Source organism: Notechis scutatus, chromosome Z (assembly GCF_049901735.1).
Source record: "Notechis scutatus isolate UNSWTSFEM ecotype Mainland chromosome Z, rNotScu1.2, whole genome shotgun sequence".
NCBI lineage: Eukaryota > Metazoa > Chordata > Lepidosauria > Squamata > Elapidae > Notechis > Notechis scutatus.
Genome location: NC_142025.1, coordinates 120,589,109 through 120,615,164, shown reverse-complemented (window position 1 = coordinate 120,615,164; position 26,056 = coordinate 120,589,109). Strand labels below are relative to the sequence as shown.

At 46.4% G+C, this 26,056-nt stretch overlaps 1 protein-coding gene and 1 long non-coding RNA gene across 2 annotated transcripts in view; one reads left to right on the top strand and one right to left on the bottom strand.

Annotated features, from left to right (window-relative positions):
* DLG4 (discs large MAGUK scaffold protein 4) overlaps positions 1-24,869 on the top strand; it is a 29,469-nt gene extending 4,600 nt beyond the window's left edge. The window contains exons 5-19 of the mRNA XM_087946568.1: positions 392-528; positions 1,483-1,627; positions 3,922-4,060; positions 5,165-5,321; positions 9,197-9,299; positions 11,473-11,587; positions 14,166-14,342; positions 15,213-15,249; positions 16,623-16,650; positions 17,459-17,506; positions 18,028-18,129; positions 18,298-18,470; positions 19,979-20,088; positions 22,850-22,941; positions 23,632-24,869. Coding sequence (XP_087802694.1) covers positions 392-528; positions 1,483-1,627; positions 3,922-4,060; positions 5,165-5,321; positions 9,197-9,299; positions 11,473-11,587; positions 14,166-14,342; positions 15,213-15,249; positions 16,623-16,650; positions 17,459-17,506; positions 18,028-18,129; positions 18,298-18,470; positions 19,979-20,088; positions 22,850-22,941; positions 23,632-23,738 — 1,670 coding nt within the window. The 3' untranslated portion in view covers positions 23,739-24,869. The remainder of the gene's footprint in view (positions 1-391; positions 529-1,482; positions 1,628-3,921; positions 4,061-5,164; positions 5,322-9,196; positions 9,300-11,472; positions 11,588-14,165; positions 14,343-15,212; positions 15,250-16,622; positions 16,651-17,458; positions 17,507-18,027; positions 18,130-18,297; positions 18,471-19,978; positions 20,089-22,849; positions 22,942-23,631) is intronic.
* Positions 1-26,056, bottom strand: part of LOC148129199 (uncharacterized) — a 155,049-nt gene that overhangs the window by 46,238 nt on the left and 82,755 nt on the right. The window lies entirely within an intron of this gene.

Sequence of the window (26,056 nt, the reverse complement as noted above, 5' to 3'; positions counted from 1 at the left end):
CGAAGGGGACATGAGCTTTTGCAGGAAGCAAGTAGTTCGTCCGGTTGGTTCAAGCTTTGAAAAATTCTGTTTGACTCTGTGTCAAGTTTGGCCTTGCCCTGCGCTTGGCAATTCATTCTCTGGCTGCGTTCCAAGCGCAATAAGGTGGGCATTTATAAATATCCCCCTGAAAGACTGTTTGCGAAGCCTGGCTGGCTGTGAATGAACGTAATTCACAGCCATGGAAATAAAAGAGTTTTCACCGGAAGTAAGATAGTGTTTTCTGCTTTCTAAGGAAGCCTAGGGCAGAACACGCAGAATTGGAACAGTCCCCCTCTGCGCGCACCCCGCTCTGTCTCTCCCTGAGAAGGTGACCTCCTCCCAAACATCCTTCTCTGGTCTTCCTCCACAGGGCTGGGCTTCAGCATTGCGGGCGGTGTTGGCAACCAGCACATTCCTGGGGACAACAGTATCTACGTCACCAAAATCATTGAGGGCGGGGCAGCCCACAAGGATGGGCAGCTGCAGATCGGGGACAAAATCCTAGCGGTAAGGCCTGGGGTAGGTGGGTTCCCAAGAACCAGGGTGGAGGAGCTGTCTTACAAGAACGTAATTTCCCCCCAAAGTTAAATCTAGAGTTAGTCAAAATTAGATAATTTCAGTATAGAGGAACATGGTTGATAGAAGGACAATCATAATGCTTCAGATATTCAGTTCAACTCTACTCAACCTAACTAAGTTCAAGTTAACTTAACCCAACCCAACTCAACTTAACTATTCAACTCAGCTTAATTTAACCTTACTCAACCCAACTCAAGTCAACTCAACCTAATTTAACCATACCCAACCTAATTCAACTCAGTTCAGCAACCTAATTTAATCTTACCCAACCCAACTCAACTCAACCCAACTCAGTTGAAGTTAATCTCAACTCAACCCATCCCAACTCTACTCAACCTAACTTAACCTTACCCAACCCGATAATTCAACTCAACCCAGTTTAACCTTCCCTAACCTAACTCAACTCATCCCAACTCAATTGAAATTAATCTAAGCCAACCCAACTCAATTCAACCCAACGCTTCAACTCAACCTAATTTCACTTTACTCAACTCAACCCAACCCAACCCACCCTAGTCCAACTCAATCCAATTCATGAATTGGTGCATTTAAGTCATGATATATGTGATGTCCCTGTCTCTTTCTTTCTGGGGACACAAATAAGCATAAGTTGGGGAAACTTCACCGCTTTCCACAAGAGGGATCGATCCTCTTCAGCGAGTGTGGGATTACATCTCCCTTTCTCTCTGATGTGTAACTCCCCATGCTGGCTGGGGAATTCTGGGAGTTGAAGTTCACACCTCTTAAAGTAGACAAAGTTGACAAATACTAAGCAGATACTCTGCTGATAACTAGCCAGATGAAAACGGATTGGGTGGGATGCTCAACCCAACGCCACAGATGAGCCCGTCACTCAACCGCCCTCTCTTCTCCTCCTTGCAGGTAAACAATGTGAGCCTGGAGGACGTCATGCATGAAGATGCGGTGGCAGCTCTGAAGAACACCTTTGACGTTGTGTACCTGAAGGTGGCCAAGCCCACCACCCTTGACTTGAATGACTCTTATGCGCCCCCTGACCTCACTTCCTGTGAGTGGCTTCCTGCTCCTTCCTCTTCATCTCTCCACCTTCCCCCTCTTAGAGAACCTCATAACAGAGGTATCCCTGGTCGATTATGGCCTTGAGAATGACTATGGATGCTCCAGAGGAGACCCAACTAAACATCATATGTGCAAAAATGGGGGATATATATATATATATATATATATATATATTCATTTTTTAAAAAAAATGATTGATTTTCTATTAAATACATTTCTTAGTGCTTAATAAACATTGTGTTGGCTGGGTATTTCATTTGCTTAACCATACAAATTGACACTCTTAATTTCCACTCCCTTTTTCCCAACCATTGGTAACATAAATCCCATGTTTGATCATATTCCACATCTTCTGTCTGTTTAATTTTTCAATGTCAGTCTATCCATTTCTGCGCAATCTGGTATCTTCCTGACTATCTCTTCTTCTCGTGGTATATCTTCATTTTTCCAGTATTGTATTTCCAGTATAATCCTCACTGCTGTTAAGACGTGTAATATTAAATACATATTCCTTATCCATTTTTTCCCTGATATTTTATCCAATAAAAACATTTCAGATCTCAAATCTACATGTTTCCCAGTATTTTTAATAATTGGAAAGCTTCACTGATCTTTTAAAAAAAAATACATTAGTGCCTAAATCAGTGAAATGTTGGAAATATCATTAGATACCTGGATCATATTATCATAGGTGGTAGACATGCACAGAAGCTAAAAGATATTGGACAAAATACATACTTGGTTGGAAAAGATGACAAACAACAACATATAGATTTAAAGCCTGATATATTTTTATTGGGGATTTTACCCAAGAACTATAGTAAAGAAATGACATATTTAATTATACATATATTAACAGCAGCTAGAATTGTATTTGCTCAAAATTGGAAAAATGGAAAGGTTGGAGGAGGAGGAGGTGATTAAGAAAATATTGTAATGTGCAGAAATTGAGTAGATTCACATGGGCAATTAGAGAACAAGAAGAAATGGAATGTTATATGATTTGGGATTTATTTTATAAATGGTTGGAAGATGCAGTAAGAAATTAAATGATATTGTTAATAATGATATATAATAATGAAAAGGTTGTAATATGAATGTAAACTTACTAAGAAATGCATACAAATATCAATATTTGCACAAGATATATATGCACCCAGTCGACACACTGTATAACTGAAAGATGGATTTTATTTATTTTTTAAATAAAAATAAAAAACTTTAATATATATATATATATATATATATATATTAGTGCCCACTAGTAAGCAATACTTTTTTAGACTTGTGCAAATTCTGAATTAAAGGTTTTTGACTCTGCAAAATGATACCTCCCCCTTCTAAAACAAAACAGATAAGTAATAAACAGGTATAAGTATATACATAATAAATGAATACAAATAAATGGGAAGAGTAGGACAGGGACAGTAGGCACGCTGGTGCGCTTATGCACGCCTCTTACAGACCCCTTAGGAATGGGGTGAGGTCCACGGTAGACAGTTTAAGGTTAAAAGTTTTTTGGGGTGGTGAGTTCCAGGCATTGACCACTCTTGTTGCTGAAGTCGTATTTTCTGCAGTCGAGTTTGGAGCGGTTTACTTTGAGTTTGTACCTATTGTTTGCCCATGTGCTATGTGGTTGAAGCTGAAGTAGTCATTGACAAGTAGAACATTGTAATGGGTAATTTTATGTACTATGCTTAGGTCAGACCGAAAGTGGCGTAGTTCTAGGTGGTCTAAGCCTTAAATTTCAAGTCTGGTGGCATAAGGGATTTGATAAGCATTTTAATTTGGCCACCGGGTGTCATGTAAATTCAATAAATCCTTTCTTTCTTTCTTTCTTTCTTTCTTTCTTTCTTTCTTTCTTTCTTTCTTTCTTTCTTTCTTTCTTTCTTTCTTTCTTTCTTTCTTTCTTTCTTTCTTTCTTTCTTTCTTTCTTTCTTTCTTCCTTCCCTTCCCTTCCCTTCCCTTCCCTTCCCTTCCCTTCCCTTCCCTTCCCTTCCCTTCCCTTCCCTTCCCTTCCTTCCCTTCCCTTCCCTTCTTCTTCTTCTTCTTCTTCTTCTTCTTCTTCTTCTTCTTCTTCTTCTTCTTCTTCTTCTTCTTCTTCTTCTTCTTCTTCTTCTTCTTCTTCTCCTTCTCCTTCTCCTTCTCCTTCTCCTTCTCCTCCTCCTCCTCCTCCTCCTCCTCCTCCTCCTCCTCCTCCTCCTCCTCCTCCTCCTTCCCCCTCCCCTTCTCCTTCTCCTCCTTCTCCTTCTCCTCCTCCTTCTCCTTCTTCTTCATTATTAGCTTACTCCCATCACCTAGACAACGAAATCGGTCATCAGAGTTACCTGGGTTCCGACTACCCACAAGCCATGACCCCCACCTCTCCCCGGAGGTACTCCCCCATCCCAAAAGAACTGATGGGGGAGGAAGATATTCCCAGGTAAGTGCTGGCCCCGCCTCCTGGGGAGGGGTGGCCTCCCCCACCTGCCGCAGAGCCTTGGCAGAGCCATTTGCTGAATGCAATTGTGGGCACCAAGGACAATGAACTGATCTGCTTGTATTGCGGTCCTGTGGAATGGATCGGGGTTTGGTGCCCAACCTTTCAAAAAGACAGTTTCGGTTTGGAGTTGAAAGCAGGAGGCTACCGAGATGCCTGGAGAGGAGGATGGAAAGCATTTAGGTGTGTGTTTAGCCTGTTGTTGGTCCGCCGGCAGCCTTCAGAGCTGGCAGCAGAGTCAGACAGTGTGGAGGAACATGGGCCAGTCCTAGGGCCTGGGGAAGGAGGGATCTGCATCTGACACAGCGATGGTGCCAGAGCCATCTGGGAGTTATATGTCGACTCCAGAGCCTCCAGAATCTGACAGCAGCAAGGAAGAGGAGCAGGGGGAGCATGTTCCCAGTGTGCGCATGCACAGAGCTGCCAGAAGGCAAGAACAGTTAAGACAAAAGGGGCGACTCAGGAGTAAGGCTGGGAGATGATTGGCCCCTCCCATAAGACATAAAGGAGGAGCAAAGGGACAGGAGCCTTTGCAGGAAGCAACTTTCGTTCGTTCTAGTCGGCTTAAACTCTTAAGCTCCCTGTTGACTTTGTGCTCCGTTTGGCCTTGTACAGCTAATGGGCCATTTAGTCGTTGGCAGCATTTCAAGGGAGATAAAAGTGGGTGCTTATCAGACTTATCCCGAAGGAATGTGGCAGAACTTCTATTTGGGATAAAAATCAACGGTTTTTGGGACTAAAGAGCGGGATTGTGAGTGTCTCAGGAAGTCCTTGGTCAGAACAAGACCAAGCAGAGATCCGGTACAAATTTAATGATCTGAACGAGTTAGGAAGGAAGGCCGAGGATGGAATCGGGTTGGATGTCAGGAGGAGGGGAAGCCGTTCCAAACTCAGCCACTGGAGGGTGGGTGGACTTCAACTCCAAGAGTACCCTCCCCCCCAGCCATCGGGGGAGCGGGGTTGAACTAGATGACCTCCCAAGAACCGTTCCATTTCACACACACACACACACACACACACACACACCCTCCTTTCTTCTCTCTCCAGGGAACCCCGCCGCATCGTGATCCACCGTGGCTCGACAGGGCTGGGGTTCAACATTGTGGGGGGCGAAGACGGCGAGGGCATTTTCATCTCCTTCATCCTGGCCGGAGGACCAGCTGACCTCAGCGGAGAACTTCGGAAAGGGGACCAGATTCTATCAGTAAGACCCTCCCCCACCCCCACCCCACTCCTCCCTCCGAGGGCCGGACCGGGGGAGGGGGGGCGGCTGGCTGAACCAGAATAACCCGGATAAGCAGTATAATGAGCATAAGGCTGCTTATTAGGTTCATTATACTGCTCTTTTTTATACTGTTAATTAGAATATATATATTTATTATAATAGTTATTATACTATTTATTTTACTGCTTATTATACTATATATAACATTTATTATACTACTATTTATTATACTCATTATACTGCTTATTATACTAAATATATTTATTATAATGTTTATTATACTACTTATTATACTATATATATTTATTCATTATACTGCTTATTATACATATACAAATATATATATAAATAATACTAAAATAAAATAATTAAATGAACAAAGTAAAATAAAATAAGACTAAAATAAAATGAAAGTTTATTATACTACTTATTATACTATATATATTAATATTATTCATTATACTGCTTATTATACATATACAAATATATATATAAATAATACTAAAATAAAATAATTAAATGAACAAAGTAAAATAAAATAAGACTAAAATAAAATGAAAGTTTATTATACTACTTATTATACTATATATATTTATATTATTCATTATACTGCTTATGATACATATACATATATATGTAATATTAAAATAAAATAATAAAATGAATAAAATAAAATAAGTAAAATAAAATGAAAGATTATTCTAATACTTATTATACTATATATTTATATTATTCATTATACTGCATATATATTTTCTTAAGTTTTCGCAGGTATTTATATGTATGGCATTCAGCTTTGTTCGGGTATTTTCCCACGTCATTATAGTTGTGCTTTTAAAGTTGTAGCAACGTTTCGGCAGAATCTCATCTGCCATCATCAGGCTTCTGTATTGGGTTCGTCTGTGAGTCAGACTTTCACAGCCGTTTCAGTTTTAAATTTGGGGCTAGCCTACTGCTGTGCCAGAGTGGTTTTTTCTTCATCCTGATTGGTTGGGAGTCTTGGTCTGTGTTTATTGGTCTTGGAGTTTGCTGTGTTCTGCTTGATTGGTGTTTCTAATACCTTCTGTCTGTTTTATGGCTCTTTTTGTGTCTTGATTGGCTGGCAGCATTGTGTTACTTTATTGGAGGCCTTTAGTGCAGCTTGGCTTCGGGTAAATGGACGGCTATCATTAGTTAGGAAGCTGGGTTTCATCTGGGTGCCTGGTTGGGGTGTGTTTGAGCTGGAGGTATCAGGGGGGGTCTGTTTGTGCCCAGGTGTTTGCCTGGCTTGTGGTGTGGAGATTTTTTTGTTTGTGAGTGCAGGCTTCCAAATAATTGACAGTCTGGTGGAATCATCTCTTCTATTCATGCTTTCAGATCTTTTTTCAATCTCTATGGCTTCTCTGATAATTCTGTGGCTGGGGTTTTCTATAGTGGGCAGGGTTTTGGTGCCATTGAAGTTGATGCTATGACCTGTAGCTTCCATGTGTTGGACTAGTGAGGAAGTGTGTTCCAGCTTTTTTACTGCATTTTTGTGTTCATCCAGGCGGGTACTTATTCTTCTATTGGTCTGTCCAATGTATGTGGCCGGGCAAGATGCACAGGGGACTTCATATATGCCTTGGTTTTCCAGGTCAATTTTATCTTTGGGGTTTCTAAGGATGGCTGCTATTTTTCTGTCTGTTTTGAAGGCAGTCTTGATGTGGTGTCTGTGTAGTATCTTACTGGTTTTGTCTGTAGTACCTCTTATGTAGGGCAGGACAGCTGTTCCATAGGTCTGTTCATCTTCTAGGTCTCCATTATGTCTCAGTGTGTTTTTGTGGATCAAGCCGGTGATTTTGCTTTTGTGGAAGCCGTTGGCTGTCAGTACTTTAGTCAGGGTGCATAGTTCAGTCTTAATGTGTGTCTTGTCTACCAGGTGTTTGGTTCTGGCGATTAGTGTTTTGGCCACTGAGTTTATCTGTGCTGGGTGGTGGTGGGATTGGGCGTTGAGGTAGCGGTTGGTGTGTGTTTTCTTCTGGTATACAGTGTGTCCTATTGTGCCATCTGTTTTTTTGTGATTAGTACATCTAGGAATGGTAGTTGTTTGTTTGTTTCCGTTTCCATGGTGAACTTGATTTTGGGGTTTGTGCTGTTTGTTCTCTCAGAATAAGTATTCGCCTTGATGAACACAAAAATGCAGTAAAAAAGCTAGAACACACGTCCTCACTAGTCCAACACATGAAAGCCACAGGTCATAGCATCGACTTCAATGGCACCAAAACCCTAGCCACTATAGAAAACTCCAGCCACAGAATTATCAGAGAAGCCATAGAGATTGAAAAAAGACCTGAAAGCATGAATAGAAGAGATGATTCCACCAGACTGTCAATCATTTGGAAGCCTGCACTCACAAACAAAAAAATCTCCACACCACAAGCCAGGCAAACACCTGGGCACAAACAGACCCCCCCTGATACCTCCAGCTCAAACACACCCCAACCAGGCACCCAGATGAAACCCAGCTTCCTAACTAATGATAGCCGTCCATTTACCCGAAGCCAAGCTGCACTAAAGGCCTCCAATACAGGAACACAATGTTGCCAGCCAATCAAGACACAAAAAGAGCCATAAAACAGACAGAAGGTATTAGAAACACCAATCAAGCAGAACACAGCAAACTCCAAGACCAACAAACACAGACCAAGACTCCCAACCAATCAGGAGGAAGAAAAAAACCACTCTGGCACAGCAGTAGGCTAGCCCCAAATTTAAAACTGAAACAACTGTAAAAGTCTGACTCACAGACGAACCCAATACAGAAGCCTGATGATGGCAGATGAGATTCTGCCGAAACGTTGCTACAACTTTAAAAGCACAACTATAATGACGTGGGAAAATACCCGAACAAAGCTGAATACCATATATATAATGAAATCTAAAATATTAAAATGTGATAAAATGAAATATTCTTATTCCTTTTCCCATTCCATTCTAGAGCATCTCTGGTGGTGGTGGGAATAAAAATCATAGAAATGCATTCTATGCTATGCTCTGATATTCTGTATAGAATAGAATAACCGTGTTGGAAGGGACCTTGGAGGTCTTCTAGTCCAACCCCCTGCCTAATCCTACACCACTTCAAACAAAATGGTTATCCAACATCTTTTTATAAACTTCCAGTGTTGAAGCATTAACTAATAATATATTATACTGCTTAATATATATAATAGTTATTATACTGCTTATTATACTTCTTGTATATTTTAATAAGCAGTGTGCTAATAGGGTCCTCAGTTCCATAAGTGGAGGCAGAGAATCAAAATGACATGAAGGATTAGCACCGCTTTGTAAAGCCTTAGTAAGGCCACCTCTGGAATCCTGCATCCACTTTTGGTCATCACACATTACAAACAAGACTTTGGGAAAAGTGCAGAGAAGAGCAGCTAAGAGGATTAAAGGCCTGGAGACTAAAACACGTGAAGAGAGGTTGCTGGATTTGGGTTTGGCTAGTCTGGAGAAAAGGAGGTGTATGGGGGGATGCGATAGCAGCCTTCCAGTATTTAAGGGGCTGCCCCAAAGAAGAGGGGGGTCAAACTATTCTCCAAAGCTCCCGAAGGCAGGACAAGAAGCAACGGGTGGAAAGTGACCAAGGAGAGATCCAAACCTAGAAATAAGGAGAAATTTGCTAACTTTGAGGATAATTAACCTGCGGAACTGCTTGCCACCAGACGTTGTGGCTGCTCCATCACTGGAGGTTTTTAAGAAGAGACTGCGCAGCCACAAATTGTCTCAGATTGTATATGGTCTCCTGCCTAAGCCAAAGGTTGGACTAGAAGACCTCCGAGGTCCTTTCCAACTCTGTTCTTGATGGGTTATGTAACCTCTCCTGACAGGTCAACGGCGTGGATCTCAGGAACGCTACTCACGAGCAAGCCGCCATCGCTCTGAAAAACGCCGGCCAGACCGTCACCATTATCGCCCAGTATAAGCCAGATGGTAAGATTTTTTTTTTTTGAGAAACACACGAGAGGCTATGGGAGATTGGGGTGGGTGGGTGTTGAAATGAACCCGTCAAACTTGGAAAGGGTGTTTTTTTTTTTTTTTAAAGAAATGATGATTTGTGAGATTTCCTGGTGGTGTTTCATCCTTTCATCCTGGTTAGTTATGACTGTACTTCCATCCAGCTGAGGACGATTGGGGTGGAAATGTGGGGAAAATGTGTAGTTTTTAAATCAGATAACAGATAACAGTTGGAAGGGACCTTGTAGGTCATCTAGTCCAACCCCCATCCAATCCTCCCCCTCCCCAATTTTCTTAGGACTGCTGAGGGAGGAAGATGGAAATAGAGGTGTCTTTGGGGTTGGGGAGGTACGTGCATCAATACAGGGCGTCCCCTTAAAGTTCCCATGATTGAATTCTGGAAGTTGAAGTCCTCACCTCTTAAAGTTCCCAAGGTTGTATTCTGAGAGTTGAAATCCTCACCTCTTAAAAGTTTCCAAGGTTGAAGTCCACCCCTCTTAAAGTTCCCAAGTTTAAATTCTGGGAGTTGAAGTCCTCACCTCTTAAAGTTCCCAAGGTTGAATTCTGAGAGTTCAAATCCTCACCTCTTAAAAGTTCCCAAGGTTGAATTCTGAGAGTTGAAATCCTCACCTCTTAAAGTTCCCAAGGTTGAAGTCCACCCCTCTTAAAGTTCCCAAGTTTAAATTCTGGGAGTTGAAGTCCTCACCTCTTAAAAGTTCCCAAGGTTGAATTCTAAGAGTTGAAATCCTCACCTCTTAAAGTTCCCAAGGTTGAAGTCCACCCTCTTAAAGTTCCCAAGTTTAAATTCTGGGAGTTGAAGTCCTCACCTCTTAAAAGTTCCCAAGGTTGAATTCTAAGAGTTGAAATCCTCACCTCTTAAAGTTCCCAAGGTTGAATTCTGAGAGTTGAAATCCTCACCTCTTAAAAGTTCCCAAGGTTGAAGTCCACCCCTCTTAAAATTCCCAAGGTTGAATTCTGGGAGTTGGTCCTCACCTCTTAAAGTTCCCAAGGTTGAATTCTGAGAGTTGAAATCCTCACCTCTTAAAAGTTCCCAAGGTTGAATTCTGAGAGTTGAAATCCTCACCTCTTAAAGTTCCCAAGGTTGAAGTCCACCCCTCTTAAAGTTCCCAAGTTTAAATTCTGGGAGTTGAAGTCCTCACCTCTTAAAAGTTCCCAAGGTTGAAGTCCACCCCTCTTAAAGTTCCCAAGGTTGAATTCTGGGAGTTGAAGTCCTCACCTCTTAAAGTTCCCAAGGTTGAATTCTAAGAGTTGAAATCCTCACCTCTTAAAGTTCCCAAGGTTGAATTCTGAGAGTTGAAATCCTCACCTCTTAAAAGTTCCCAAGGTTGAATTCTGAGAGTTGAAATCCTCACCTCTTAAAGTTCCCAAGGTTGAAGTCCACCCCTCTTAAAGTTCCCAAGTTTAAATTCTGGGAGTTGAAGTCCTCACCTCTTAAAAGTTCCCAAGGTTGAATTCTAAGAGTTGAAATCCTCACCTCTTAAAGTTCCCAAGGTTGAAGTCCACCCCTCTTAAAGTTCCCAAGTTTAAATTCTGGGAGTTGAAGTCCTCACCTCTTAAAAGTTTCCAAGGTTGAATTCTGAGAGTTGAAATCCTCACCTCTTAAAGTTCCCAAGGTTGAATTCTGGGAGTTGAAATCCTCACCTCTTAAAAGTTCCCAAGGTTGAATTCTAAGAGTTGAAGTCCTCACCTCTTAAAGTTCCCAAGGTTGAATTCTGGGAGTTGAAGTCCTCACCTCTTAAAGTTCCCAAGGTTGAATTCTGGGAGTTGAAGTCCTCACCTCTTAAAGTTCCCAAGGTTGAAGTCCACCCTTCTTAAAGTTCCCAAGGTTGAATTCTGAGAGTTGGAGTCCTCATCTCTTAAAAGGTTGAATGCTGGTAGTTGAAGTCCTCGCCTCTTAAAAGTTCCCACATTTGAGTTCTGGGAGTTCAAGTCCCCATCTCTTAAATTTCCCAAAGGTTGAATTCTGGGAGTTGAAGTCCGTGCCTCTTAAATTTCCAAAAGTTGCGAAGAACTAGACTAGATGATCTTTGGAGTCATTTCAATTCTACACCTCCATGATTCTAGGATCCAGCATCACCTACTCACCCACCCACCCACACCCCCATTCCCTGATCTCTCCCCCTTGTAGAATACAGCCGCTTTGAGGCCAAGATCCACGATCTCCGGGAACAACTAATGAACAGCAGTTTGGGTTCAGGAACCGCGTCGCTTCGGAGTAACCCCAAGAGGGGCTTCTATATCCGGTGAGCTCCCCAGTCCTTAGGACCCCCTTCCCTGAGTCCAGGGGTGTCCCGCCCAAAAATCAGTGGGGGTGACAGTGTTATTTTTTTTTAAAAAAAAATAATAATAATAACCTGGGGGCTTTCCTGATGGCGTTTCATCCTTTCATATTCGTATTTTTGAGGTTGGCCAAGATTGGTTGGAACCTGCTGAGATGAAGGGAGGGGAATGGCTAGAGAAAATGTCTGGCCTCTTTCGTTGCTAAGCAAAGCACCCAATTGGCTTTCATGCCTAAGGCGGGACTAGAACTCTCAGTCACCTGGTGATTGGTCCAAAGTCACCCAGCTGGCTTTCATGCCTAAGGCGGGACTAGAACTCACCGTCTCCTGGTGATTGGTCCAAAGTCACCCATTTGGCTTTCTTGCCTAAGGCGGGACTAGAACTCACCGTCTCCTGGTGATTGGTCCAAAGTCACCCAGCTGGCTTTCATGCCTAAGGCGGGACTAGAACTCACCGTCTCCTGGTGATTGGTCCAAAGTCACCCAGCTGGCTTTCATGCCTAAGGCGGGACTAGAACTCACCGTCTCCTGATGTCTAGCCGGATGCCTTCACCACTAGACCAAACTAAACAGAAATGCTAATTTTAAGAAACATTTTAAACTTATTTAGTCAATCGATATGCCAGCCATCTCACTGTCGAACGACTTTAAAGGAAGGGGGAGGCTTCGAGGCAGACCTTAACTCACCCCGTGATCTTTTGGCCTCCTCGCTCTACGCCCCCCATAATCCCCCATAATCTACCCACCACCAGTGGTGGGATTCAAATTTTTTTTTTACTACCGGTTTTGTGGGCGTGGCTTATTTGGTGGGTGTGGCTTGGTGATCCTGTGGGCGTGGCTTTGGTGGTCACGTGATTGGGTGGGTGTGGCCAACTTAATGTCACTCACGTCAAGGGGTGCCTCGCCCGGCCCCTCCCTTCCCCGCCATTCCTGGTCACTCCCAGCCTCAACTTTATCTATAGTTCTGTAAAAATGTTGTTCACCTTTTTCTGACTTTTATTATCTGCATACTATAGATGTACTTTCATGGACCCCTGAAAGGAGGAAATGGCTCACAGGCTTTGCCCAAGAGTGCGATAGGCTTTTAAGGGGCTGCCAGAAAGAGTGAAGGGGTGGGGGCACAATGTATTTTTCCAAAGCACCAGAAGGCAAACAAGAAGCCATGGATGGAAACTGAACAAAGAGAGAAGCGACCTAAAACTAAGGAGGAACTTGCTGACAGTAAGAATAATTAACCAGTGGACCTGCTTGTGCCCAGAAGTTCTGGGTGCTCGATCACTGGAAGCTTTTGAGAAAAGACGGGACAGCCGTTTCTCTGAAATGGTATAGGGTTCTCCCCCCAAGGTCCCTTTCTCAGTGTTATTCTGTTATTCTGACACTTTTCCCAGGGCCTCCACTCAGAGTTTGGCATCCTCGGTTTTCCTGCCTGAGCAGGAGGTTGGACTAGAAGACCTCCAAAGTCCCTTTAAACGCACGTGTATTTAGGCTCTGGACTATAGACTATGGAATGCATGTAAACCCTGAAAAATACGTGGTAGCCCTGGGCAAAAAGGAAGGCAGTACAATCACTCTAGGTGTAGGGACAGTGTAAAATATTAACACATGATAAATAATGGAACAATGAGAAATAATAGCACAGAGTTTTCTCTGTCTCTCTCTCTCTCTCTCTCCCTTCTTATTTCTTTTCTTTCTTTCTCTTTCTCTGTCTCTTTCTGTCTTTCTCTCCCTTCCTTTCTCTCTCTCTCTCTCTCTCTCACACACACACACACACCACAGACACTCTCCCTATTTCTTTTTCTTTCTTTCTTTCTCTCCCTTCCTCTTTCTTTCTTTCTTTCTTTCTTTCTTTCTTTCTTTCTTTCTTTCTTTCTTTCTTTCTTTCTTTCTTTCTTTCTTTTCTTTCTTTCTTTCTTCTCTCTCTCTCTCTCTCTCTCTCTCTCTCTCTCTCTCTCTCTCTCTCTCTCTCTCCACACACACACACACACACACACACACAAACCCCTGTCCGCCTCCATTCCCTCTCACTCCAGCCACTTTACTCATAAGGGGAAACGAATCCAGCATTGGGGAAGTTTTGCAGGTTAACGAACACGCGCGTTTGCAGCTCATTCAAACTTCTCTGTGGCTGGATTTCCTTCCCCCACCCCACCCCCCCACCCCCAGCCTTCATTCCCTCTCACTCCAGGCACTTTACTCACAAGGGGAAGCAGCTACTTCTACTGTCCATGAAGAATCCAGCACTGGGGAAGTTTCGCAGGTTAACGGACCGCTGCTCCGCCCACAGTCGTGTGTTTTCAAGTGGCTGCTTGAAAATGCATGGCTAGGACGGAGGAGCAGTCGTCCTTTAAACCGGGGCAGCCAGCATCGGGCGGGCGGGGCAAGCGAGTGAGCGGAAACCAGGTGGCCGGGTTGGGGGCGTGGCCAGCCAGATGTTGCTACCGTTTTGGCGACCCACGCCAAATCCTTGCTACCGGTTCGCCCGAGTAGGTGCGAACTGGCTGAATACCACCTCTGCTACCCACCCACCCCCCTTACCAAACAGGGCTCTCTTCGACTACGACAAGACCAAGGACTGCGGCTTCTTGAGCCAGGCTCTGAGTTTCCATTTCGGCGACGTCCTTCACGTCATCGACGCTTCCGACGAGGAATGGTGGCAGGCGCGGCGCGTCCATCCAGATGGCGACAGTGACGAGCTCGGCTTCATTCCCAGCAAGAGGCGGTGAGGGATAAAGGGGTGTGTGTGTGGCGGTCTTTGGGGAGGGGGCTTTCAAAGGTGGGGGTTCAGGAGACCCGAGAGAGGCAGGATGTGTACACAGGGGTGGGATTCAAAAGCCCCAGCAACCGATTCGCTGCCCCATTGCTGGGTGGGCGTGTCCATGGTGGGCGTGGCCTACTGGAACTTTGGAAGGGGGGTGTTTTTTGCCCTCCCCAGAGTCCGGAGGCTCCCCTCAGGCCACTGGGAGGGCAAAAATGGCCTCCCCCGGGATCCGGAAGCTGTTTCCGGACCTTCCGGAACGGCCATTTTTCGCCCTCCCAGAGTCTCCGCACCGACCCTGCACTTACCTGCATCCAAACCAGGGTGCGCGGAGACTCCTGGGAGAGGTGGGCAGGGCCAGCCGGTGAACCAGAGGTAAATTTAACAACCGGTTCGCTCAAACCGGATGAATCCCACCCTCCCTGGCTGTGCACCCACCCATTAAAATGGGTCCGGCCGTAGCCAAGCTGCCCAGTCTCGGAACATGTTTGTGATCTTGCCTGGTTGCACGGACGCCCCGAATTCTAAGCCTTTGCCCAGGGGTGTGCAAATCCCTTCAAGATTTTGGCGGTTCGCGCTGTGTATAAATTGAGGTGCAAAACCGTCTCCACGGATGTCGTAGCATCGGTGCGAAATCTTGTAAGATGCTCGATACTCAACGATGAGATTCGGAGGGGGTTGTTTCGTGCCATTTGGGGTGGGTTTTTTTTAATGGTGGGGCAGCATCTTTGAGGTGTTGGAGAAGGTATCTAGGCTTTGGCGGTTTTTGGGGGGGCTTAGAAGGAAGGCCTTGGGGTCCCCGGCTGATGCTCCTTCTCCGTCTGCCTTCTGCAGGGTCGAGCGACGGGAGTGGACGAGGTTAAAAGCAAAGGTGAGCCCATCCCTGGCCTTGAAAAGCATCCCGGCACAATTGAGGGGGGCCGTCTGTCAAGGGTTGAAGACTGCGAGAGAATTTGGAATTACTGGGACAAGTCATTGGAATCTGGCCAAACTTGGTTTGATTACAGGTAGTTCTTGGGTTACGACCGGTCATTCAGTGACGGTTTGGACTTATTTTATGAAGTCATCCGAGCGCTCGGCAGCTGGCTCGCAATTTACAACCGGTTGCAGGGCCCGAAAAACGATGGGATTGCCGTTGGCGAGTTTTCCTGCAGGCCTGCCCAGAAAGTCACTGGGGAAGACAGTAGGAAACGTTGCAAGTCGTTCATGTTAGTTTTTCCCCCACCGGAGCCTCTACGCTCACACTGTCTCTACTTCTTGCACACCTTCCCCAGGCCATCCCTTGCACACTCGCGCACCCTCCCTGAGCCTTGCCGCACCTTTCCACTGCCTGTGCACCCTTCCCAAACTTCACCATGTCCTCACACCCTCACACCACCCTCCCTCAGCCCCACTATGCCTCCCACACACCCTTGCATGCCACACGTATCCTTGCCACACCTCCCCTGCCAGTCATGGGCACCGGCCACTTAACTCTACCCGCTGCCTGCTTGCAAACCCCTGGGATTTACAAAACTTCTTGCCAGCTTCTGGTAGTAGAGCCAGCGGGAAGCCAAAGGTAGTTCTCACCTGTGATTTGGCTAACAACCTCAGGCCGTGACTGCACGGATTACGGTTGCTAAGCAAGGTGGGGCTCCTGCTCCCAAATTGTGGCCATAACTCAAGGACTACCTGTGACACCTGTTGGTTGGCTTGCTGGCTGGGGAATTCTGGGAGTGCTTCGAGGTATTGAGGTCGGGGGGAAACCAGCTCCGGGCCAGGCGCACTTCTCTCCTTTTGGTCCCCTGCCATCTAACCTCACATCTAGGCTTCAAATGGGAGTCAGTGTGCATGTGTGTGCGCGCATTTGTGTGTGTGTGTGTGTGTGTGTGTGTGTGTGTGTGTGTGTGCAAAGCTCTCTTCTGCAGCTTGGGGGAAACCCCTTTCTCACGAGTCGGCGCAGTGTGGCAGTTTAACGTCCATGAAGCCAGCGCATCCGAGCAGGATACGACGGATCTGTGTGTGTGTCCTGCTGGGCAGAGTGATGGGCTTTGTTGTCCCACATCTAGAGGGCTTCTCGGGTGGGGTCCTTTGTCCTGGGGAAGAAGCTGCCCACCCACAACACGCCCGTTTTAAAGGAGGAACATCCACCCCTCACCCCCAGTGTCCAAGGACACTCCGTGACAGAAATGGAGGCCTCTCTCTTTCTCTCTGCTCCTCCTGCCTTTCTCTTCCTTATTTTCTCTTCCTTCCTTCCTCCTCCAGGATCGGGGCCCTGGATCAGGCTCTCAAGGTGGGTGTGGCTCTCGGAGGCCCTTCTTCCTCCTCCTTTGTCCACCTCTGGGAGGCCCCTCCCCTCCCTCTTCCGCCCGTCTCCTTCCCTGCTTGCAGTTGGTTTCTCTCCACTGTCCCTATTCTTCCTCCTCCCCTTCCTCTTCCTCTTCCTCTCCTCCTCTTCCCCTGCCTCCTCCTCTGCCTCCACCTCTCTTCCTCCTCTGCCTCTTCCCCTTCCTCCTCCTCTTCCTCTCCTCCTCCTCTTCCTCCTTCTCTTCCTCTCCTCCTCCTCTTCCTCCTCTTCCTCTTCCTCCTCCCTCCTCCTCTTCCCCTCCCTCCTCCTCCTCTTCCTCCTCCTCTTCCTCTTCTCCTCTTCCCCTTCCTCCTCTTCGCCTTCCTCCTCCTCCTCTTCCTCCTCCTCTTGCTCTTCTCCTCTTCCTCTTCCTCCTCCTCTCCCTCCACCTCTCTTCCTCCTCCTCTTCCCCTTCCTCTTCCTCTTCTCTTCTTTCTCTTCCTCCTCCTCTCCCTCCACCTCTCTTCCTCCTCCTCCTCTTCCCCTTTCTCCTTCTCCTCTTCCTCCTCCTCTTCCTCTGCTCCTCTTCCCTTCCTCCTCCTCTCCTCCTCTTCCTCCTCTTTCTCTTCCTCCTCCTTCCTCCTCTTTCTCTTCCTCCCCCTCCTCCTCTTCCTCTTCCTCGTCCTCTCCTCTTTCTCCTCCTTTCCTCTTCCTCCTCTTCCTCCTCCTCCTCTCCTCCTAGCACAAGTCGTGGTACCCGGGAGCATCCTGCCAGGAAGAAAATTTGACCGCGCTCCCTACATTTCCTCCACAGGTCGAGAGGACACCGTGTTGAGCTATGAAACAGTTGTGCAAATGGAAGGTGAGGGGGGGGGAAACCTTTTTCATGGCTTCCTTGCTTGCTCCCCCCATGAGGTTTCGAGGTCCCTGCTTGGTGTCAACTAAAAAGATACTCCCTTGATCTTTTAAGCTGCCAGAAAAAGGGAATTGGGGGGAGAAGTACATTCCTCAAATGCTTCAGATAATTGCTAGGCAGCCGAAGATGTTGGCGCGCAAGATTATTACTGGGGAGCATGATTGATGACTCTTGGCTATGGGTGTGTCCCATTGGAGAATATACATCCAGGGAAGTTGGGAGGAAGACCAGGCTCAAGGATGAAATGAATGATGGATTTTAGTATTGGTTGCACCCAGCTAACGCCAACATGGCCATTCCTAATAAATCTTTTTTTTTTTAACTCTGAGAGATGTGGCTAGAGACTAGTGATTTGAATGGGGGTGGATTTGTTGGAGCCCCGACACTTGGAGTTTTGCATCCCTCCCCACATTTCCAATCATGACGCCCCTTCCTCTCTTTTTAAACTTTTCCCCCTTTCGTTCTAGTTCATTATGCCCGTCCGATCATTATTTTGGGGCCCACCAAGGACCGCGTCAACGACGACCTCCTCTCTGAATTTCCAGACAAGTTTGGGTCTTGCGTCCCACGTGAGTCCACCACAGAGGGGGTCCTCTTCCCCCTCCCCACTTGTGGGGTGTGTGTGTGTGGTGGGGTTTCAGTCTCCGGATCTGGGGAAATGGATTTGGGGGGGGGGGCAAGAGGGTCGCTCCACCCTACGCAGGAAGGGAGTGAGGCCCCCCATCCTCCCTCGGCAGACACCACGCGGCCAAAACGGGAGTACGAAGTGGACGGACGGGATTACCACTTTGTGGCTTCGCGGGAGAAGATGGAGAAGGACATCCAAAGCCACAAATTCATCGAGGCCGGGCAGTACAACAGCCACCTGTACGGGACGAGCGTCCAATCTGTACGGGAGGTGGCTGAGCAGGTATGCGGCACGAACACAGAGACGAGGCGTGAGAGGGACAGGGAGAGAAAGAACGGGGGGCAGAGAGTGTGTGAGAGAGAAAGAGAGACAGGGAGAAAAAGAGAGAGGAGAGAGGAAGGGCAGAGGGGGAGAAAGAGTAAGAGAGGCAGAGATATAGGGAGAAAGAGATGGGGAGAGAGAGAGGAGGAGATAGAGAAAAAGAGAGGTGGAAGAGAGGGAGAGAGAAAGAGAAGAGAAGGAGAGAGAGACGGAGAGAGGAGAGAGAAAAAGAGGGTGAGAAAGAGAGGGAAGGATATAGAGAAAAAGTGGAGAGAGGCAGGGAGAGACAGAGAAAGAGACAGGGAGAGAAGGAGAGAGAGAGAAGGAGATAGGAAGAGAGGTGGAGAAAGGGAGGGAGAAAAAGAAAGAGGGAGAGAGATGGGGAGAGAAGGAGAGGGAGAAAGAAAAAGAGGTGGAAGAGAGGGACAGAGAGAAGGAGAGGAGAAAGAAAAAAGAGGTGGAAAGAGAGGGACAGAGAGAACGAGAGAGAGAAAGAAAAAGAGGTGGAAGAGGGACAGAGAGGGCGGGAAGGAGAGGGAGAAAGAAGAGAGGGAAGGAGAGAGAGAGGAGATAGAAAGAAAAAGAGGGAGAGAAAGAAAGAGGGCAGGATATAGAGAAAAAGGTGGAAAGAGAGGCAGGGACAGAGAGGCAGGGACAGAGAGGGGGAGAGAGAAAGAGACAGGGAGAGAAGGAGAGAGAAGGAGATAGGAAGAAGTGAGAAAGGGAGGGAGAGAAAAAGAATGAGAGTGAGAAAGAGACAGGGAGAGAAGGAGAGAGAAGGAGATAGGAAGAGAGGTGGAGAAAGGGAGGGAGAGAAAAAGGTGAAAGAGAGGGACAAAGAGGGAGGGAAGGAGAGGGTAAGAAGAAAGAAGAGAGGGAAGGAGAGAAGGAGATAGAAAGAAAAAGAGGGAGAGAAAGAGAGGGAAGAATATAGAGAAAAAGGTGGGGAGAGAGGCAGGGACAGAGAGACGGAGAGAGAAAGAATGAGAGAGAAAGATGGAGAGAGAGAAGGAGAGAGGAAGAGAGGCGGAGAGAGGAAGGGAGAGAAAAAAAGAGAGAGAGAGAGAAACGGAGAGAAAGAGAGAGAGAAGGAGATAGGTGAGAAAGGGAGGGAGAGAAAAAGAAAGAGAGAGACAGTGAGAGAAAGAGAGAGAGAGAAGGAGATAGGTGAGAAAGGGAGGGAGAGAAAAAGAAAGAAAGCGACAGGGAGAAAAAGAGAGAGAAAAGGAGATAGGAAAGAGGGAGAGAGAGAAGAGAAAAGGGGAGAGAGAGAGATGGGGAGAGAAAAAAGAAGAGGTGGACGGGGGCAGAGAAGGAGAGACAGAGAAAAAGATTGCAAAATTAAGAGGGGCGTTTTAGGGTCCCCCCATTGTAATCCATCATCGGGGCTCAGTTTCCCCCCCCAACTCTCTCTGGTTGTGGGGGGGCTTTCCTGAGCCCATCGTTCTCCCCACCTCCCCAATTCCCAGGGCAAGCACTGCATTTTGGACGTTTCCGCCAACGCCGTCCGGAGGCTGCAAGCCGCTCAGCTTCACCCCATCGCCATTTTCATCCGGCCCCGCTCCCTCGAGAATGTTTTGTGAGTAGGGGTCTCGGGGAGGTCGGGGGGACCTTTACATGTGTGCTGGTCAGGTTGTTTTTTGGGGGGGCTAGGAGGAGTCTCTGGCCAAGCAAGGAGGGCTAGGGGGAAAGCTCTGTCAGAAATGGTGTAGGGGGTTGGACTAGATGACCTCTGGGGTCCCTTCCAGCTCTGTTAATCTGTTAATCTCTTAATGAAGGATGGAGGTTGTGGGAGCTTCATCCCTGGAGGCTTTCAAGAAGAGATTGGACTGCCATCTGTCAGAAATGGTGTAGCTACTCCTGCTTGGGCAGAGGGTTGGACTAGATGACCTCCAGGGTCCCTTCCAACTCCAATTTTCTGTTATCTGCTTGGGCAGGGGGGTTAACAGATAACAGATAATCAGAGTTGGAAGGGACCTTGTAGGTCATCTAGTCCAACCCCCCGCCCAGGCAGGAGACCCTACACCATTTCTGACACAGGGCAGTCCAGCCTCTTCTTGAAAGCCTCCAGGGATGAAGCTCCCACAACTTCCGAGGGCAACTTCTGTTCCATCGGTTGATTGTTCTCCTGTCAGAAAGTTTCTCCTTATTTCCAGGTTGAATCTCTCCTTGTTCAGTTTCCATCCATTATTCCTTGTCTGGCCTTCAAGGGCCTTGGAAGAATAGCTTGACCCCCTTCCTCCTCTCTGGGGCAGCCCCTCAAATATTGGAAGATGCTCTCCTGTCTTCCCTAGTCCTTCTCTTTACTAGACTAGCCAAGCCCAGTTCCTGCAACCGTTCTTCATATGTTTTAGTCTCCAGTCTCCTAATCATCCTGGTTGCTCTTCTCTGCACTTTTTCTAGAGTCTCAACCTCTTTTTTTAATAGTGTGGTGACCAAAACTGGATGCAGTACTCCAGGTGTGGCCTTACTAAGGCTTTACAGAGTGGCATTAGTACCTCCCTTGATCTTGATTGTATCCCTCTGTTAATGCAGTTTAGGATTGCATTGGCTTGTTTGGCTGCTGCTGCTGCACACGGCTGGCTCCTCTTTAGCTGGTTGTCCACTAAGACTCCAAGATCCCTCTCCCAGTTCCTGCTATTGAGCCTGGTTTCACCCAGTCTATATGTGTCCTTTTGGTTTTTCTTGCCTAAGTGTAGGACTTTTCTTTTCTCTACACTGAATTTCATTTTGTTAGATACAGCCCAGTGTTCTAGTCTGTCAAGATCCCTCTGGATCTTGAGCCTGTCTTCTTGGGTGTTGGCTGTTCCTGCCAGCTTAGTATCATCTGCAAGTTTGCTAAGTTCCCCTTCTATTCCCTCATCTAAGTCGTTAATGAAGATATGGAAGAGTCCTGGGCCTAAGAGGGAACCTTGTGGCACCCCACTGCTTACTTCCCTCCAGGTAGACTTAGACCCATTAAGGGCTACTCGTTGAGTACGGTTTGCCAGCCAGTTGCGAGTCCATCTAGTGGTGGTGCTATCTGTCCCACTTTTTTCTAGCTTACCAAGAAGTAGGTTGTGGTCTACTTTGTCGAATGCCTTGCTGAAATCTAAATATATTATGTCCACAGTATTTTGCTGGCCTACTAATTTGGTCACTGTGTTGAAGAATGAAATGAGATTGCTTTGGCATGATCTGTTCTTAACAAACCCGCGCTGACTGCTAGTTATTACTTGTTCCTAGATGTTGACAGATTTGTTTTTTTATTATCTTTTCCAGTATCTTCCCGGGTATTGATGTTAGGCTGATTAGGTCTGTAGTTTTCCTGGGTCTGTTTTTTTCCCCTTTTTTGAAGATGGGAACCACATCAGCTCTTTTCCAGTCCTCTGGTAGTTCCCTGGTGCTCCAGGATTTTTGAAAGATATGGTGCAGCGGTTCTGAGATGACTTCTGCCAGCTCCTTTAAAACTGGGATGTGATCCATCAGGCCCCGGTGATTTGTTTTCATCAAGATCAGACAGGTGTTCTCTTACTATTTTTTTTTTTTTTTGCTTATTTTAGCTTTTATTTCTGGTCTGTTGGACTGTTCGAGTTGGACTAGATGACCTACAAGTTCCCTCCCAACTCTGTCCATCTGTCTAATTATCTGTTATCGTCCCCAATGATGGGAGAGAGCCGCGGAGGCAAAATAATCCAAACCGCAAGGGATGGAGCTGTGGAACTCCCTGACACAAGGCCAGGGAAAGTCAGACAGCCGCTCTGGCTCCACCCTCGGCTAGAAGGAGTTTTGATCAATGGAGCCTCCATGTTTAGGGGCAGTCTAGGCTAGGTCTCCGTTAGTTAGGAAAGTTCAGTCTTTTCTCCGTTAAAAGAACAGTCCGGCGCGCCCTTGAATGACCGTCAGCTCCGGGATAGAAACTCGCCTCCTTGCTCCAATTCCACCCTTCTCCAACATGGGCTGGACTACCCTTCCCATCACTCCCAACATGGGCTGGACTACCCTTCCCATCACTTGAGACTTTCACGAAGAGATTGGACTGCCATTTGTCAGAAATGGGTGTAGGGTCTCCCGCTTGGGCGGCGGGGTTGGACTAGATGACCCACAAGGTCCCTTCCAACTCTGATTATCTGTTAATAGCACTCCCAACCAGCTCACAGACGACTCCAAACACAGCTGGGGCTTCCATGTTCAGGGGTAGTCTATCCCTCTGGGCAGTTTCTCTTCGGCGTTGAGCAACCGCAGAACATTAGAGCAGGGAGAAGGAGGAGGAACCCCGCCCGGGGAGTTCTCTGCCCATGTGCAGAGAGCTGAGGGGTTGCAACGAACATGTGCTGAACGTCTCTTTTGCTGTCCCTCAGAGAAATTAACAAGCGGATAACGGAGGAGCAGGCGCGGAAGGCCTTCGACAGAGCTACGAAACTGGAGCAGGAGTTTACGGAATGCTTTTCAGGTAGGCCCGAATCCATAGCTTCATCATTTAAAAAAAAAAAAATGGATCGTCTCAGGTTTCTAGTCCACATGAACGTGCCAGAGGTGGGCTGCCGACGATTCGCGCCAGTTCGCACGAAACGGTTGTTAAGATTGTGCACCGTTCGACGAACCAGAAAATCACACCACCAGCTGGCCCTGCTCCCGCTTGATTTTCGGCCTGTTTTTCGGGCCTTTTTCAGGCTGTTTTTCGGGCCATTTTCACACTGGTTTTCGGGCCGTTTTCAGGCTGTTTTCAGCCATTTTCAGGGTGTTTTTTGTGCCGTTTTCACACTGTTTTTCAGGCCTTTTTCATGCTGTTTTGGGGCCTTTTCGTGCTGTTTTTCGGCCATTTTCAGCTGTTCAAACTGGGATCCGATGGGTCGGACGTTCCCAGTTCCAAATCCTCTGCCCCCAAACCGGGATCCGATGGGTCGACGTTCCCAGTTCCAAATCCTCTGCCCCCAAACCGGGATCCGATGGGTCGGACGTTCCCAGTTCCAAATCCTCTGCCCCCAAACCGGGATCCGATGGGTCGGACGTTCCCAGTTCCAAATCCTCCTACTTTTCCTCCCCCGAATCGGGATCCCATGATGGGGCCGTGACACCTCCGGCTTCGGTTCCTCCTCTTGCTCATCCCAATGGTGCTCTGCTTCTCTTCTCTTCCCTCCAGCCATCGTAGAAGGAGAGAGCTTTGAGGAAGTCTACCACAAGATCAAGAGAATCGTTGAAGAACTCTCTGGTCCTTATATCTGGATTCCGGCTCGTGAAAGACTTTAGAGCGATGAACTCAACCATTTCCCTCGGAGGGGGGAAAAAAGGGATCCTTTGAATTCCACCAACCAACCGTCAACTCTGCAACCGCATCGCCGGAGCTGCCTCTGGAGCAGAGGAGCACCCCCTGCCTCTTGCCCCCACCCCACCCCTTTGAACTTAGCCGTTGGTCACTCTTTTTGGGATAGAGGGGGGGTGGGCAAACGCCTCGAGATACGCCCTTACTTTTGAGTTTCTTCTTCTCTTCTTTAAGACTCGGACGGGGAGACGGGCGGGAGAAAAGGACGGTACACTTTCTTCTTGTCCGACTCGCGTGGCGATGCCCCCTCTCCCCGCCCGATTTTCTTTCCGCAGCGCAACAGAGGGGCTTCTGGCCTTCCTCCCCCCAACCCCCGGTCCCCAACAGCGCTAGCACTTGCATGCGGTCATTTGGGGGGGAGAAAAAAAAGAGGGGGAGCTGGTCCTTAGATTCTGGTCTCTTTTATTCAGCAAGCAGAAAGCAAGTCAGGAATCGGGAAGAAAGAGAGGAAGGAAAGAAGGAAGGAAGGAAAGGAAAGGAAAGGAAAGGAAAGGAAAGGAAAGGAAAGAAAGAAAGGAAAGGAAAGGAAAGGAAAGGAAAGGAAAGGAAAGGAAAGGAAAGGAAAGGAAAGGAAGAAGGAGGGAAGGAAGGAAAGGAAGGAAGGATTCTTTTTCATTTTCTTTTTTTCTACAAGCAGAAGATCCTTTCGATCTGTCTACGTCTTCTGGACGAGTTCCCAGGGTGTCAAGTGATACAAAGGGAATTTGGATTCTCGTGCTTTTCCTCTTCTTTAGACAGCAATTGGGACAACAATTGGGAGAAAAAGACGAGAGGGGAAGAAAAAATAAACCCTCTGCCAAGGATTCAAATCGTTCACCTCCAAAGTGTTTGCTTTTTAAAATATCAGGGTTGGTTTTTTTGTTAATAACCCCTCAGGAAAGGAAGAAAAATTAGTTTCCTTCTTTCCCTCCGTGATTTTTGAGTGAAGAAATATTGTTCGTTAAAACAGTGCGTCTCAACCTCAGCAACATTACGGATGAGCAGACTTCAACTCCCAGAATCCCCCAGCAGCGGGAATTAAAGTATTTAATAAATACTTTATTAATTTTCCAACATTTCCTTACATTTTTCATTATATGGTTACTTATTCCATGACATCTTACTCCTATTGCAAATCATTATATTTCATCTTACACTTCGATCTTTTCTGTAAGATATATACCTATTTACATACGTCCTCATTCTTTTCCTAATTGCCATTTTATTTTCTTTTTATTTCTAAACCACTCATCCCAATGAATCTTCTTTGTCTTTTAATTTCAGCGTTAGCCTGTCCATCTCTATATAGTCTATTGTTTTCTCTATAACCATCCCCTCTGATGGTCTCCTTTTCTCCTTCTTCCAAGCAGCCCTCCCTGTCTATATTCTCCTGTCTCCCAGAGCGTCAAGATTGGAGAGGAAGGGATTATAAGAAAGTAAGTACGGCCACGAGGACCGTATATATCAAAAAGGATGTGCATAAGGGCCATTCCGGGAGTTGAGGTCCACCCGTCTTAAACGTTGCTGAGGTTGAATCGAAACAAGAACTGGAGAAGAAGAAGTGTGCTTGTACAGAATAGCCAAATAGGAAATTTTATTCATATATATGCAAAACATATATAGATAAAACGCTCTCCTTTTTTTTTTTTTTTTTGCACTTGCATTTTTCCTTTTTCGACTCTTATTTTTGATTTCCTCTTGAGTACGTGGGGAATCCCCTGCGGCTTCGAGAGAGGACAAAAAAAAGGGGGGGAGTTGGAATTTTATTACATGCAGCAACCTAATATTTTTTTTTTTCTTTTTCTGCGGAAGGGAAGAAGAGAGGAGAGAAAGAGAGAAAAAGATTAACAACAGCAAATTTTTTTTTTTTTTCTGTGTGATTCCTGTGATTCTTTTTGCGGTCATATCAAGTCTTTTGTTGCGGCTGTGCGTGATGTTACGAAAAACAAACAAACAAACAAAAAAAAACTAATATATAAAGGAGAAACCGTTTTTAATGGGTGTGGGGGGAGAAAAATCTACTTTGAAGAATTGTTTTTGATTTTTTTCCATTGGAAAATGGTCGCTTTCCAAGAGGAATGGATTATTCTTATTTATTTTTAAATTTTTTTTTTTGTACATAAAAGCAAAAAACAAACAAAGAGAAACTGGGAGGAGGAAGAAGGTGGGTTAGGGAAATGATGCCCCTTTCCCTCCCACCCTTACTGCTTTGAAAGACCCCAAATTCGAGACCCCCCAAATTCACAAGGCCGAGAGTTTGTGGCGG